The sequence below is a fragment of the Haematobia irritans genome, chromosome 2 (assembly GCF_050003625.1).
Source record: "Haematobia irritans isolate KBUSLIRL chromosome 2, ASM5000362v1, whole genome shotgun sequence".
Classification (NCBI taxonomy): Eukaryota; Metazoa; Arthropoda; class Insecta; order Diptera; family Muscidae; genus Haematobia; species Haematobia irritans.
This window is the reverse complement of record NC_134398.1, coordinates 121,827,649-121,843,584: the sequence shown is the minus strand read 5'-3', so window position 1 is coordinate 121,843,584 and position 15,936 is coordinate 121,827,649. Positions and strand designations below refer to the sequence as shown.

Sequence of the window (15,936 nt, the reverse complement as noted above, 5' to 3'; positions counted from 1 at the left end):
AAAAGATTTGATAGTCGGCTACTGCCTAAACAAATTTGCAAACATATCTCTTTTTCCTTTGGCAACGTCAAATCATGTATTGGAATGCAGTTGGCTGGGTTTGTTTTTGAGCGTGCTTCCTCTATCTCCATTCGTTTTGTTTGTTTTTCAAAGACAAAATATTAAACTAAATTTTTGTTGCATGTATTTGGAAACTTTAACGCAAAACAGCATACTAAACAATGTTGGGAGAAGTAGGATAGAAGACAAAGTTTGTAATCGACTGTTTTCACTTTCTCGTCAAACTTTTGCCGTGTAAGCAGACTATTCTTCTGAGCATAACACACCAAAGTCTTATAAAAAAGCGAATTATTTGCGAATTTATTTCGGCATAAGCCGGCTATCATACAAAACCTTTTTTCGGAAGGTTCAAGTGTGGTTCATTGTTGGGTTTAATGATCTGCCTGAATTTATTCTGATAATTGGTTGATAGTTTTGCTGCAAGTAGAGTATGCTGATGAGGAATGTGGTAATTCCGAAACGCGCGTCCATCCAATCATCTTGCAGTCTATAGGGCTTTGCCAAACATTCTTTTCCTCTGTTGGTTAAGCTACACTTGTAGTTTAGTCAATGTATGGTTTTAAGCTGAAAAAAAAACAAAAATTTTACTTCTATAGAAAATTTTGTCAAAATTTTATTTCTATAGAAAATTTTGTCAAAATTTTATTTCTATAGAAAATTTTGTCAAAATTTTAATTCTATAGAAAATTTTGTCAAAATTTTAATTCTATAGAAAATTTTGTCAAAATTTTATTTCTATAGAAAATTTTGTCAAAATTTTATTTCTATAGAAAATTTTGTCAAAATTTTATTTCTATAGAAAATTTTGTCAAAATTTTATTTCTATAGAAAATTTTGTCAAAATTTTATTTCTATAGAAAATTTTGTCAACATTTTATTTCTATAGAAAATTTTGTCAACATTTTATTTCTATAGAAAATTTTGTCAAAATTTTATTTCTATAGAAAATTTTGTCAAAATTTTATTTCTATAGACAATTTTGTCAACATTTTATTTCTATAGAAAATTTTGTCAACATTTTATTTCTATAGAAAATTTTGTCAACATTTTATTTCTATTTATGAATTACCTCTTAGTTGGAAAGGAATATTTTGAAAAATTTACCAAACTTAAAAAATTCTATCAATCTACCACACAGTAAAAAATCTAACATTTTTGGTAGAATTCTACCAACTGTGGCAACCGTGAAAGCAATACCTTTCTAACTCCAAGAGCAAATGTCCAAAACAAGCGACGACATCAGGTAACAAGTCAGTCCTTGATCTTGTTTTGTTGACTTACCTACATTGTTTTTCTTTCACCACAAAATATAACATATTCTGCCAAGGGATATTGCATTTTATTGCTGTCCGTATTAATTTGAATTCATATAACTTTACTTTGCTTTGGGATATACGGACCTATATGTCTTTCAATTTTAGTGTTATATAATAAAAATCCTTTTTTACTCCTCCAAAGTTGCACTCTTTGTAGGATAGCCATGCATGGGTATGTATTTTTATGTAATAAATAAGAACGAATTAACATTTTTTATGAGATATTTAGAAATTGTCTTCATTGGTGATGAATTCATCACGTATTTTTTTTAATTTAGAAATCATGTCGGCTATAGACACTTCACCATGGACTTTATTATCACGTGTACGTACATTGACCGTATTCGAAGTACGTTCCTTTTCCCCAACAACCAAGATGAAGTTAAACTGGGCTAATTGAGCATTACGAATTTTTTTATTCATCGTATCACCTGCATCACAATCGGCTTCGACCATGAAACCGGCAGAGTGTAGTTGGTCACGTACGGATTGTGCATATTCATCAAATTGTGGACCGACGGGAACAACCATAACCTGCCGAGGTGACAGCCAGAATGGCCATTTACCCGCATAATTTTCTGTGAGAATGGCAATCATGCGCTCAACTGATCCAAGAATAGCACGATGAATAATTACTGGCCGTTTCTTTTCTCCATCGTCGGCAATATAGTTCAGATTGAAACGGATTGGAAGTTGGAAATCCAATTGGATTGTAGCACACTGATGGGCCCTTTTCAGAGCATCCATTATGGTAATATCTATCTTGGGTCCATAGAAAGCACCATCTCCGGGATTCTCCTTCCAGGGCATACCAAATTCGTCGAGAGATTCTGCTAAAGCTTTTTCAGCATCATTCCATTGTTCCAACTCTCCCAAATACTTCTCCGGTCTTGTCGAGAGTACCAGATTAAAAGAAAATCCAAAAATTGTGTATACATGACGCAAAAAATCTAAACATCCTTTCATTTCGCTCTTTATCTGGTCAGGAGCACAGAATATATGGGCATCGTCTTGTTGGAAGCGACGTACTCTTGTGAGACCAGTCAAAGCACCAGACAATTCGTTTCGATGCAAAACGCCAAAATCTGCCATACGTAAGGGCAATTCACGCCATGAACGATTGCGTACATCAAACATTAAGCTATAAAGAGTATTACAATTTTAGCCCTTCTGTGCGTCGCCGGAGAAATTTCTACTTACCAATGTCCTGGGCAGTTCATAGGTTTTAAGGCAAATGTTTCTTTTTCAGCCTCAAATGAAAACATATTTTCGGCATAATGCTGCCAATGACCAGAGGTTATCCACAATTTTGAGTTGTAGATATTAGGTGTTACCACCTCTTGGAAACCTCTCTTCCTATACTCCGCCTTAATGAAATTCATTAAAGTGTTATATATATGTGCACCGCGTGGTTGGAAAAAGCATGACCCTGGAGACAACTCGTGAAAGAAAAACAATTCTTGTTCCTTGCCAATTTTACGATGGTCACGTTTAGCAGCTTCCTCTTGTAATTTTTCCCACTCTTTTAATTGCTTGGGATCAGGGAAAGAAATACCATAGACACGCTGCAGTGTTTCGGCATCGGATTTACCCTCCCAATATGTAGATGAATTTTTGGTAACCTTCAGTGCCTTTACTTTGCCAGTGTGGCGAACATGTGGTCCACGGCATAAGTCAATTAATGGACCACATTTGTAAACTGTTGTTTTATCAGTAGTTACTTTTTCATTAAGAATACGGCACTTGAACTCGTTGTACTTAAACATTTCCAATAAATCACTTTTCTTCATTTCCAAACGTTCAAATGGCTGTTTTTCCTTTACAATTTGCTTTACCAAACTCTCCATCACGGGATAATCATTGGTAGAAATCTAAAATAAGGCACTGAAGGAATACATTTTTATATAGAAAAAAATTAGCTAAACTTACGCCTTCTCCTTCCAAATACATATCGTAATAAAAACCATCAGCGATTGGAGGGCCATAGCACAAGTGGCCACCATAAATGCGCTCCATAGCTTCACCCATAATATGAGCGGAACTGTGCCAAAACACGGCTTGAGCATCGGGATCATCAAATTTAAGTAAATGCAAAGTGCAGTCATTTTCTAAAACACGATCCAAATCCCATACTTCACCATTGACTTTAGAAATGATGGTATTATCGGCTAAACCTTGGCTAATACCCTTAGCTACGTCATACGGTGTAGTCTCCCATGATGTTCCATCAACTTGTTTGCCATCTGGAAGCGTTATTTTAATTGGATTCCTTGGTTTGGAAGCTAATTCAGCAAGGTACTCAGCTTTACATTTCTCCCATAAAGCATTGCGTTCTTCAATATAAGCCGGCCACGGGTTGAGTTCTTTAACTAAATACAAACGAAAGTGAATGAAAAAAAGATGCAACAATGCGAAGAATATTTTTAGACTATTTAAAATGTGGAAAGTTTTAATAACAACTTTTCGGGTTTTACTAAGTTTGAATTTTTCTTAATTTTGAAATTAGATTGTCGATTCGAATTTTTAAAAATAGAAATTAATTTTTGGTAAATTATGGGAACTACAATTTTTTTCGAATTCGGAGGTCCACATTTTGAAGTAAATAAGTGAAACCCGTTAAAACTTGACTGTTTAACTTATGGGAACATAGTGATAACGTTCTTTTGAAGCTTTTGCTAATCGAATGATGTATGTATATATAACATTATAGTCACTATGGCTATGTGAAATGCAATTATCTCCCAAGTAATCAAAGGATTAAAATCAAGGAATGCTATCGATGTTATTATTAATCTCGAGTATTGCGAAACATGGGAAAGTTTGCGAATTTTCATAAATATTATCATCATATGCATATATTACGTATTTTACATATAGAATCTTTTACAACATAAACGTTCATTGAATTTCATCAAGAAAATTTACATGTTTTATTGCCAAGTATTTGTTCACATATTTTTACAGTATAATTTACAAATAGACATTTTTTACAATACGTAAAATTTTCCTCATCTATTTTATTTATTTATTTTTATTTATTTATTTCTGAATAATACCCGCACAACAAGAAAACAAAATTCTTATAATTATAGTACGGGGAGAAAATCCTACATATTTTTTAAAATCTTATAACTAATACAATAATATAAAACAAGTTCAAATATAGAGTTGAGACAACAAATTACAAATCACAATGAAAAAACAAGACAAATTTAAAACAAAGCTTAAAATTTAACAAAAAGAAATGTGTTAAATGAAATAAAAAATATCCTATAATTTTTAATTAAATTTAAGAAATCAAACAAAAAAGAATATAATAAATTAATAATGAAATACAAAAAAAAGAAATATAATAATAATAATAAATAATAAAAAGAAAAAAATATAAATAAATATACATAATAAATCCGTGTTCATCCACTATGCAGGACGTTTAATCTACAGATTCCTTGTAAAATTCCGAAAGTTTACGTTTGAAAATTACCGAATTGCTGAGAGTTTGTAATTCATTTAGTAGAGAGTTCCAAAGACGTATGGTGAAAATGAAAAACTGCCATTGTGATATTAACTTCCGATGCAGCATAGGTATAAGTTTCCTACCTCTATTGGATCGGGCAAAGCATATTCTCCAATACAAATACGGTGTTGTGCGCGTATAAATTATCTTCTGTAAGTAGATTAGCGACCTTATATCCAACAACTCATTAATACCAACCCCGTACAGAGCCACGGTGTAACGAGATACAGAATCCCGTCGCTTCAAGCCGTACACATATCGCGTCACACTATTAAAAAAGGTATTCAGTTTGCGTTTGCTCACTGAGTCACAGTTTGCAAACAGCTCACATCCATAGAGAACACCCGGTACTATGTACGTCTTAGCCAGAAGAGACCTTATCCTAACTGGTGTGAGCGATTGCGTGGCCCATAATGACCGTAATTTACAATAACTCTGTCCTATGACTATATTAATGTGATCCCTCCATATAAGAGAACTATTAAACATCACGCCTAGATTCTTCGCACGGTCGAAAATCTCAAGTCTCCTCCCATCCATCCGTATATCAATATCGTGAGAAAAACGCGTGAACCTATTTCTTATAATCAAACATTTAGATTTGGTGGGGTTAAGACACAGACCATTAGCACCTGCCCATGCATAAATCCTAGATAAATCATGGTTGATCATCCCCACGTGTTCATCTAGCTCATCCCTCGTGCTACTAATATAGACCTGGACATCGTCTGCATACATATGCACCTGACAGAAAGACAGTTGACTTGGTAAATCATTAATATACAGGGAGAATAAAAGTGGACCGAGAATTGAACCTTGGGCACTCCTTTTGATACAGACAACGGACTAGACGTAAGAGACTTTGAGAATACCGACTGAAAACGATTAGACAGATATGACGAAATCAATTTAACTGACGAAGGCGAAAACCCGAACAAATGACGCATCTTAGCTCCCAGCATAATGTGATCCACACAGTCAAATGCCTTGGAATGATCAAGAAGAACAAGAAAATTGATTCTGTTATCCTCCAAATTCCCTCGAATATTCTCGGTAACATCAGCCAGGTCACTTACACAACTATGGTTAGGACGAAATCCTGATTGTTCCTCGCATAACAGGGAACATTCGTTCAGATATGTGAACATCTGGCGATACAGTATCTTCTCAAACACCTTTGAAAGATAAGGAAGAAATGCAATAGGACGAAACTCATTCGAACCTTTGTCCAGTGGTATAATCTTAGCATGTTTCCATATAGAAGGAAAGGTACCAGTGGTGATTATTCCATTGAAGAGATGTGTGACATATGGCAGTATATAAGGCAGAATAATTCTTACAAATCTGGGTTCTATCCCTTCATAACCCACAGCATTCGATCGTATCATCGCAAAACGACCGTATCATCGCAAAACGTCTCTGGAATCAATATCAGCAGGAGCAACCATGATTTAAGATATAACCAATACATATCCCCTCAGCAATATCGTAAATTCTAGAAAAATATATTCTGCGGTATAAATATGAATAGTGAATGAAAGGCGGATAAAGCACGAAGTTAAATAATGCATAAATTAGAAAAATTGAAGTTACAATAATAGTTACAGAATGAGTGAATTCATAATAATTTTTATAATATCTTTCCTAGTATTGATAATAAGAATTATTCCATGTTGTTATGTTCAGGATTAGGACTTTTCTGAGGGGGACGAAATCTTTCTAAGGCGTCTGAGTGTTCGATGCAAATAGGATCGTCATCAAGATTTTGCCTTACATATACGAGTTCTTTTAAATGTATAGGCTGTAGAAATAAACTTTTTCTTCTTAAAGGCAATTGCATCCTGAAGAATTCTATAGTTAGAATTCGAGAGGTTTTCATTAATGTAGAAAGGGCGATCGGAATCAAACCCAATTAGTTTGAGGATAAGCATGTTGTTGTTTTTTTCTTGTATACGTGACATATGGCAGTATATAAGGCAGAATAATTCTTACAAATCTGGGTTCTATCCCGTCATAACCCACAGCATTCGACTGTATCATCGCAAAACATGTTACTACTTCCGTCTGGTCAACACAGGAAAATTCATTATCCATAGGTGCGGAAGTAGGCGAAGAGTCAAAGCCGTAGAAATTGTGATCAGTCGTTCCACTGGGTACATCTAAAAAATTTATCATTCAACTCATCGAAATCAATATCAACAGAACAACCACCACAGTCCCCTCCAATTCCAATTTCGCGAATGGTCTTCCATGTTCTCTTGGACCCCAAGGCAGAAGAAAAGCGTCTTAGGTAGTACTCAGTCTTGGCCGACCTTATCAACTTATTAACACGGTCCCTGGCAGAACGACATTCCTCGCGTAGTTCGGCCGTCCGAAAACGCTTCCATCTAGAAAACGAGGCATTCCTCATATCAATAGCCGAACGAATATCCATAGTAAACCAGGGTTTGGACTTGGGCGATAGCTTTCTAGTCCTCATCGGAACCGTAAGATCCTGCAAAACATAAATGCTCCTCTGAAGGAAATCAGCTTGCATCTCAATCGAATCCATACTATACACCGAATCCCATTCAACCATAGATACATTAGCCCCAAGAAAATCGTAATCCAAACTCCCAAAGTCCCTGTAAGCAAAAGTTTGCTCAGCCCTGCGAGTACCAAAATTGTAGCACATAAAAATAAGATCATGGTTGGAGAAGCAAGACGCAGACAATTGATCATATAACAATACATTACGTACATCACTGACAAAGAAAAAGTCAAGAAGAGTGCCGCTAGAGGATGAGAAATGCGTGGGAGTGAAAGTATTAGTGGGGTAAGGACCAATAGAAGACATTTGTAATATGAGGCCTGAATCCAAAAGTACATTGGAATTAAAATCCCCCGCAATTATCAAATCCGTGGAAGAAACGGTTAAACCCTCAATGACTTCAAAAAGTGCCTGCATGTCAATAGTATTATTCGGCCTATAAACGCTGCCGACCATCAGTCTTCCCCCTGAAGATGAAATCTCAACGAAAACATGTTCAATAGGATCACCTATACCTGATTTGACAAACATATGGGACCGCAAATAATCTCTCACATATATCACAGCAACACCACCCCGACGCAATCTATCAGCCCTATACACTTTATATCCCGAAAGGTTAATGAACGAGTCGGGAGTCGACTCCTTCAGCCAAGTCTCAGAGACGCAAATAACATCCATGTGAGAATCCTCAAAAATAAACCTAAACTCATCTAGCTTGTTATTCAAGCTCTGTGCATTAATGTGGCAAATGTTAAAGCCATCCCTTTGTCCAGCTAAAATCCGAATCATGTTCGCCGTTACGTCTCTGGAATCAATATCAGCAGGAGCAACCATGATTTAAGATATATCCAATACATATCCCCTCAGCAATATCGTAAATTCTAGAAAAATATATTCTGCGGTATAAATATGAATAGTGAATGAAAGGCGGATAAAGCACGAAGTTAAATAATGCAAAAATTAGAAAAATTGAAGTTACAATAATAGTTACAGAATGAGTGAATTCATAATAATTTTTATATCTTTCCAAGTATTGATAATAAGAATTATTCCATGTTGTTATGTTCAGGATTAGGACTTTTCTGAGGGGGACGAAATCTTTCTAAGGCGTCTGAGTGTTCGATGCAAATAGGATCGTCATCAAGATTTTGCCTTACATATACGAGTCCTTTAAATGTATAGGCCGTAGAAATAAACTTTTTCTTCTTAAAGGCAATTGCATCCTGAAGAATTCTATAGTTAGAGTTCGAGAGGTTTTCATTAATGTAGAAAGGGCGATCAGAATCAAACCCAATTAGTTTGAGGATAAGCATGTTGTTGTTTTTTTCTTGTATACGGAAAGTGATTTTAGAAAAAAGTTATTGTCATAGGGCGACATGAATGTGGCAATAATAACTGCATCAGTAGAATTCTTATCCTTAGTGTTGTTTCGATTCTTCAAACGATGGATAGATTTGAGCTTCGGCATGGGAATATTGCAGCTGTTACATATTTTCTCAAGTTTTCACTTACATGGTAGGGTACCGCATTTATTCTAATATCGGCAGCGACTGTAGCATTTTCTTGTCTGAGAGCTTGAAATTTCAGTTCTCTTATTTCAAGTTTAAGCACATCTATCTCATCATAGACCGATTCTAACTTGGTTACTCTATCATTGATATCCGCAATCTCTGTTCTAACTTCACAAAACTTTTTGTCTATCTCATTTAAGATTCGATTCTCAGTCACTCTAAGCATCGCTTTCATGCGTTGCTCTAAGTTGAAACTGAGTTTCTCAAAACGTACGGCCATTTGTACCTCAAGTCTGTTGTTTAGCTTCTCAAAACGTTCATCGAGCAATTGTAACATACACAAGGGTGAGTCTGAAAGACGGGGTGTCTTTCTGATATTTCCCGCCAAAGCGTGTTGAAAAATATTGTCCCGAGCTCTCTTGATGGTTCTGGGATCTAAGCTTTCTCTAGGTTCAATCTGACAATCGGCTGAAGTTTGGTCTTCACGGAGTTGTGCTTGAGGTGTTAAATCACTCATTGTAAACGATTCGACGAAAATATTCGTATTGCAGATACAATTGAATTAAAAATAAATTGTTTCAGATTGAATAAAAAACGTAGCTTTGATTTATATTACGCCTGACAATATGTTCCAATCCAAATCAGATATAACGATGATGGTTGATGGCGTAGATAAGTGTTCAATCACGTTAGCGACTATAAACTTTAGCATATACAAGTGAGCTTTTTTTTGATAGTGCTACCAATATTACTTGGTAGCACTATCACAGTTCGAGTCAATAATACGGCTACAAACTATAGCGAATGCGCTTAGAGTTCAAAAATAACTTGGCAGCACTATTCAAGTTTGAATTAATAATACTACTTCAAATTATAGCATATGCAAATGGGCTTAGAGTTCAAGATGACCTGGCAGCACTATATATTGATTACACTTTGCGCCTAACAAAATGCAGGCAAAAAATTTATTTTAATGTTTATAAACTTATGTAGAGCTTTTGCGCTTTTAAGTTCAATTAAATGAGTATATGTTTATTATCACCGGGCTTTTAGGCGTTATCTTAATTTCAATTTGTTTCTTTAACATCAATTGATATCGATTACTTTGACATTTAACAAACAGTTATTCTCACAGTGCTCTCCCGTGTTTTGTTTACTCAAAATTGCTATTGTATTTCATGTATTACTTTGTATAAACATAAAAAGTTTTTGTAATTATTGAAATACAAAGCTTCGCACAAAGCTTTTTCAGTTTTTTTGACACAGGGTGTTTAAATTAGCAATTTTTTCACTTCACACTATGTAGAACAGTCTTTCAATACCAAAAAAAGTTTGTTTTACTGGAGCTTAATGCAAACACGTCTACTCGCTCGAGTGCCAACCAAGATATATCTTTAATAATTTCTTACCCTTCTTGCCACTTTCTACCGGAACGTTCCTCTGCTTCTCCTTCTTCATCTTACTGGCCTATAAAAAAAAATGAAAAACATAGTCGCATGAGAAAAATCGATATCACTTGTGTTACTATTATTTAGATGAATTTATATGATAGTTAACAGCATTCACAAATAAAACAATCATTGATCTAACTCTAATATTTCATTTGTGATATATAAACGAATAAAACGAATATGTTGAATACATTGATGGCGTAAATTATGGTTAAAATAAAGTAAATTCCACGTACTCTTTCTTTTGTTTTTAGTAAAAAAAAGCTATGTGTAATGTGCTGTTGTCGAGTAGTGACTAAAACATTTTTGCAGCTGTGTTATTATTTGTCCGGAAGAATGTTAAAAAGTCAAAACGAATATTAAAAGGATAGATGCAATAACATACATATGTGTATTTTTGTGATTATGTCCCTCAATCACAATTGTGCTTTTGGACAGTGTAATTATATTCAAACCTATATTTGAAGTGATAAGAATATGGCGGATGTAATAGAACACCACTAAATTTTGAGCATCTAAAATGCTTTTAAAATTGTGTTTTTACTCAAAAACATATTCAATATTTGTATGCACAACAGCAAACGGAATCGTTGACTGAAAATTCTAATTGGAAATTTTTTAAAAAACACTACTTGCTCAAAATGTTTAGTTAATATTAACCGAAGAGGTGCCTATAATCTATTTTCTGTGGACTGTTTCTATATCACCCGGCATTCACAAAAAAAAAAGAAAAAAAAAAAAAAAAAAAAAAATATATATATATATATATATATATATATATATATATATATATATATATATATATATATATATATATATATATATATATATATATATATATATATATATATATATATATATATATATATATATATATATATAGTCAGTCAAAATAGTCCCTATCTGGTATTGCTGTCAGAGACTTCTTCCATATACATATAGGAACATCTTATTTTCACCACCCTAGCTACATGAACAGATGGTACCGTGTTAATACGCAAGACAAAGGATGAAATATGATTTTTCTTGGGTTCAACGGAGAATCTATATGAATTTAGGATATTCAAATACGAACTTAGAGCTGGTATTATTACAGAACTCTTTGTCTTATGAATGACTGTTAGAATAGATATTGAAAATGAATAGAAATTGAAAATTTTAAGAAAATATCTAAAAGAAACTGAATGAAGTGGTATCCTACTACTAAGAATTATAGTAAATTATGTCAAATTTCGAAAATGGAAACATGTATTTCCGCAAATGTACAAGTATCTTATCAGATTGCTTTCGAATAAAATGCTTGTTTGACACAATCGTCTATCAAATGGAAACGTGAAAACAATGATATCAATGCTCTAAAAAACTATATAGTTGAGAAGAACTATTGATTCTAAAATGTAAGCAGTAATAAAGTACAAAAATAACTAGAAACTTATAATAGAAAATAAAATCAACATTTGTAAATGTTGACTTTGTTATAAAACCGTATCACCCAATGGATCGTTGGTTAGATTGAAAACAGAATGTAGGTTTCCCTGCACCATATCGGCACATCTTTTGCTCCTGGAACTCGTATTTAGCGAATTTCTTAAATTGTTCCCCGTCCCCGTTCTTATTATGGACCGAAAAACATTTTACGCAAGGACTGACTATGAACGAAAGAACGAACATTTATTTATTCAATATAATGGTGTACTAAACAGTAATAACAAGTCTTAAAACTTAGGCTTCAGAATCTAAAAATTAATTTATTTTTATCCTAAAAATAGGTACGACTTCCAGGCCTAATGCTAAAGCATCGATACTCAAATAATAGAATGAAAATAATATAATCAATAAGTTGTCAACATCGAGTTAGCAAAAAAGTAAGGAAATAGATTACAGTAACAAATTACTTTAAACAAAGTAGAACAGTTACAAATATTAGAAGAATCGATGTATATATATTTTGATATCAAGCTTTGAAATAATCATATACGATTATTTAGAATATCTTCTCCCTTATCAATGAATGTAGGCAATCTGTGGTTAAATCCGTTAAATGGTTATAAGCAATCATTTGTATCAGTATCTCGTATAAAACCAGATTTCCTGTCTGCATGATATTTCATTCATTCGTTTATTTAACAATACAGTAAGCCTTCGTGACCAATAAATCGTATTATTCTTAAAAATAGTAATACATTAATAGTAATTGTAAAGTTATCAATACTAATCATTAATACTTAAATTACCCTACAATGCCTACCACTCCACCATCCTCACTTTGGCCAAAGTCACATAGAAAACCAATATTAATAAAAGTAAACTAACACCTACCATTGGTAAATAACAGCCAACATTAAATATATTTCTAAGGACGATTTCGTTTCGCTTTTTCTCATTGTATTTTTGCCCAAATGATAGCGAAGGCCAAAATTATGACAATATCCTTCATATTTTCCAATCAATTTTGAGAATGTTAGAATAGATATCGCCATAAGTAATTCTACCATGTTTGTGAGCCCCTTGGCCTAAAATGTCCTCGGCCTTAGCACTGAGCTTAACATAAAAGTTGGCTCCAAGCTTTATAACCTAACCTGGGGTAATTCTATGCCAACATATGTTTTTCACGCTGTCTGTTAAAAACATTACGCTCTTATTGAACATGCCTACGTAATAACATTGCATTTTTTCTGAGTCATTTGAATGGGCAACACTTAATTACAATTTTTAATGAATATGAAAAACAAATATTGTGCCAAATTATAGAAAACAAACAATTATGTGTTAATTAACACCAACCAAAGTAGAGTAGTTCCTTGATAATGTCACAAAATTTAATTCCTCCCGGTGAATTTGTTGTTGTTGTAGTCTCCAACCCTCTTTTGTATTCGCTGAAAGACCGACGACGTTCGTCAAAACTACACGCAAATTTTTACAAGTTGTGAGCGATCGTAATTTAAATGCGTTTGTATTATTTAATTTCAACACTTGCAAATATATATTCATCACTTTACTATAATCGTGTAATTGTTAATGTTTTATAACAGTACTTAACATGCCTTTTCGTTATTTAAACTCAAGTTTCCCAGTTAATAGAAAATAAAATATATATATATATATATATATATATATATATATATATATATATATATATATATATATATATATATATATATATATATATTATATATATATATATATATATATATATATATATATATATATATATATATATATATATATATATATATATATATATATATATATATATATATAATAACAAGTCTTAAAACTTAGGCTTCAGAATCTAAAAATTAATTTATTTTTATCCTAAAAATAGGTACGACTTCCAGGCCTAATGCTAAAGCATCGATACTCAAATAATAGAATGAAAATAATATAATCAATAAGTTGTCAACATCGAGTTAGCAAAAAAGTAAGGAAATAGATTACAGTAACAAATTACTTTAAACAAAGTAGAACAGTTACAAATATTAGAAGAATCGATGTATATATATTTTGATATCAAGCTTTGAAATAATCATATACGATTATTTAGAATATCTTCTCCCTTATCAATGAATGTAGGCAATCTGTGGTTAAATCCGTTAAATGGTTATAAGCAATCATTTGTATCAGTATCTCGTATAAAACCAGATTTCCTGTCTGCATGATATTTCATTCATTCATTTATTTAACAATACAGTAAGCCTTCGTGACCAATAAATCGTATTATTCTTAAAAATAGTAATACATTAATAGTAATTGTAAAGTTATCAATACTAATCATTAATACTTAAATTACCCTACAATGCCTACCACTCCACCATCCTCACTTTGGCCAAAGTCACATAGAAAACCAATATTAATAAAAGTAAACTAACACCTACCATTGGTAAATAACAGCCAACATTAAATATATTTCTAAGGACGATTTCGTTTCGCTTTTTCTCATTGTATTTTTGCCCAAATGATAGCGAAGGCCAAAATTATGACAATATCCTTCATATTTTCCAATCAATTTTGAGAATGTTAGAATAGATATCGCCATAAGTAATTCTACCATGTTTGTGAGCCCCTTGGCCTAAAATGTCCTCGGCCTTAGCACTGAGCTTAACATAAAAGTTGGCTCCAAGCTTTATAACCTAACCTGGGGTAATTCTATGCCAACATATGTTTTTCACGCTGTCTGTTAAAAACATTACGCTCTTATTGAACATGCCTACGTAATAACATTGCATTTTTTCTGAGTCATTTGAATGGGCAACACTTAATTACAATTTTTAATGAATATGAAAAACAAATATTGTGCCAAATTATAGAAAACAAACAATTATGTGGTAATTAACACCAACCAAAGTAGAGTAGTTCCTTGATAATGTCACAAAATTTAATTCCTCCCGGTGAATTTGTTGTTGTTGTAGTCTCCAACCCTCTTTTGTATTCGCTGAAAGACCGACGACGTTCGTCAAAACTACACGCAAATTTTTACAAGTTGTGAGCGATCGTAATTTAAATGCGTTTGTATTATTTAATTTCAACACTTGCAAATATATATTCATCACTTTACTATAATCGTGTAATTGTTAATGTTTTATAACAGTACTTAACATGCCTTTTCGTTATTTAAACTCAAGTTTCCCAGTTCAGGCTCCACGTTGTCAACCATTTTTCGAAATGAATGCAAAGATTCGTACCTGTGTGAAGATAGCGACGTCGCTAACTTTCGATAACAGGGTTATCGAAAAAATAACAGGGTGACACAGAGACGACAAAAACTGAATTAATATAAAACGGACAGACAGAATATTTAATGAATTTTATGTATTTCCGTGCTTAAAAACAACGATTTATACACCCCACCACATCGAAAACAATCGTATACTACATCCAAAACTCGTCGGAAAAGCCATCACTAGGGCTGTTTTCTTTTAGCACTGGATACCCTAAGCCGTGAAGGACTAAAAGAAAACAGAGTACTCGCTTATCCAGAACATCTCCAAAAATATGCAACACTGTCATCAGCTGTTTAAAAACAATCACAGAAAAGAAGTTAAATCTTGCATTTTTAATATATGAAATGATCCAATTTGTAATAAATATTTACTGCTGCGATTATTTATGACACTGTATCACTTCGAATTACATGTTTTTTGATAAATTAGTCACAATAATTTGCTATTGTGAATCACTTTATCAAAATACAATCCGGCAACATCGGCGCGACTTGCACTGATGAGTTGTTCTGGATAGAACACCAGTGCAACGATGTTCTGGATAGCCCATACAAATATTGCATCCAGTGCTAAAAGAAAACAGCCCTACTATTAAGAAGTTGTACTGCGCTTTACAGACTATCAGTTATTCCTGACGGAATGTCGGTGTTTGTAAAGAATCTTACAGTGTGTCGGATCGATACGACTTGTCGGCGATGACTAAATAATCGGCAAATGTGTTATCGATCCCATAAACATGCAGCAGTATCGATTATGCCTTCGGACTTAACTTATAATGTGCACAATATATGGGATATGTTCGACACGAGCACTGTCGTCCGGAATAA

At 33.3% G+C, this 15,936-nt stretch overlaps 1 protein-coding gene and 1 long non-coding RNA gene across 5 annotated transcripts in view; one reads left to right on the top strand and one right to left on the bottom strand.

Moving 5' to 3' along the window:
• The window catches only part of LOC142226179 (uncharacterized), a 248,939-nt gene that overhangs the window by 60,047 nt on the left and 172,956 nt on the right, over positions 1-15,936 (top strand). The window lies entirely within an intron of this gene.
• Positions 1,378-15,087, bottom strand: ThrRS (threonine--tRNA ligase). 4 transcript variants are annotated; one of them, XM_075296047.1, is made up of 5 exons: positions 14,989-15,087; positions 10,347-10,404; positions 3,306-3,745; positions 2,577-3,247; positions 1,378-2,517 (listed from the first exon to the last, which is right to left on the bottom strand). In XM_075296047.1, exons 1-5 carry the CDS (start codon positions 15,040-15,042, stop codon positions 1,602-1,604), a joined length of 2,139 nt encoding a protein of 712 aa, XP_075152162.1. In that variant the 5' UTR covers positions 15,043-15,087; the 3' UTR covers positions 1,378-1,601. The 4 variants fall into 4 exon arrangements, with proteins under 4 accessions (XP_075152162.1, XP_075152161.1, XP_075152163.1 ...); XM_075296046.1 differs by lacking the exon at positions 14,989-15,087 and adding an exon at positions 13,173-13,461; XM_075296048.1 differs by lacking the exon at positions 14,989-15,087 and adding an exon at positions 13,433-13,461.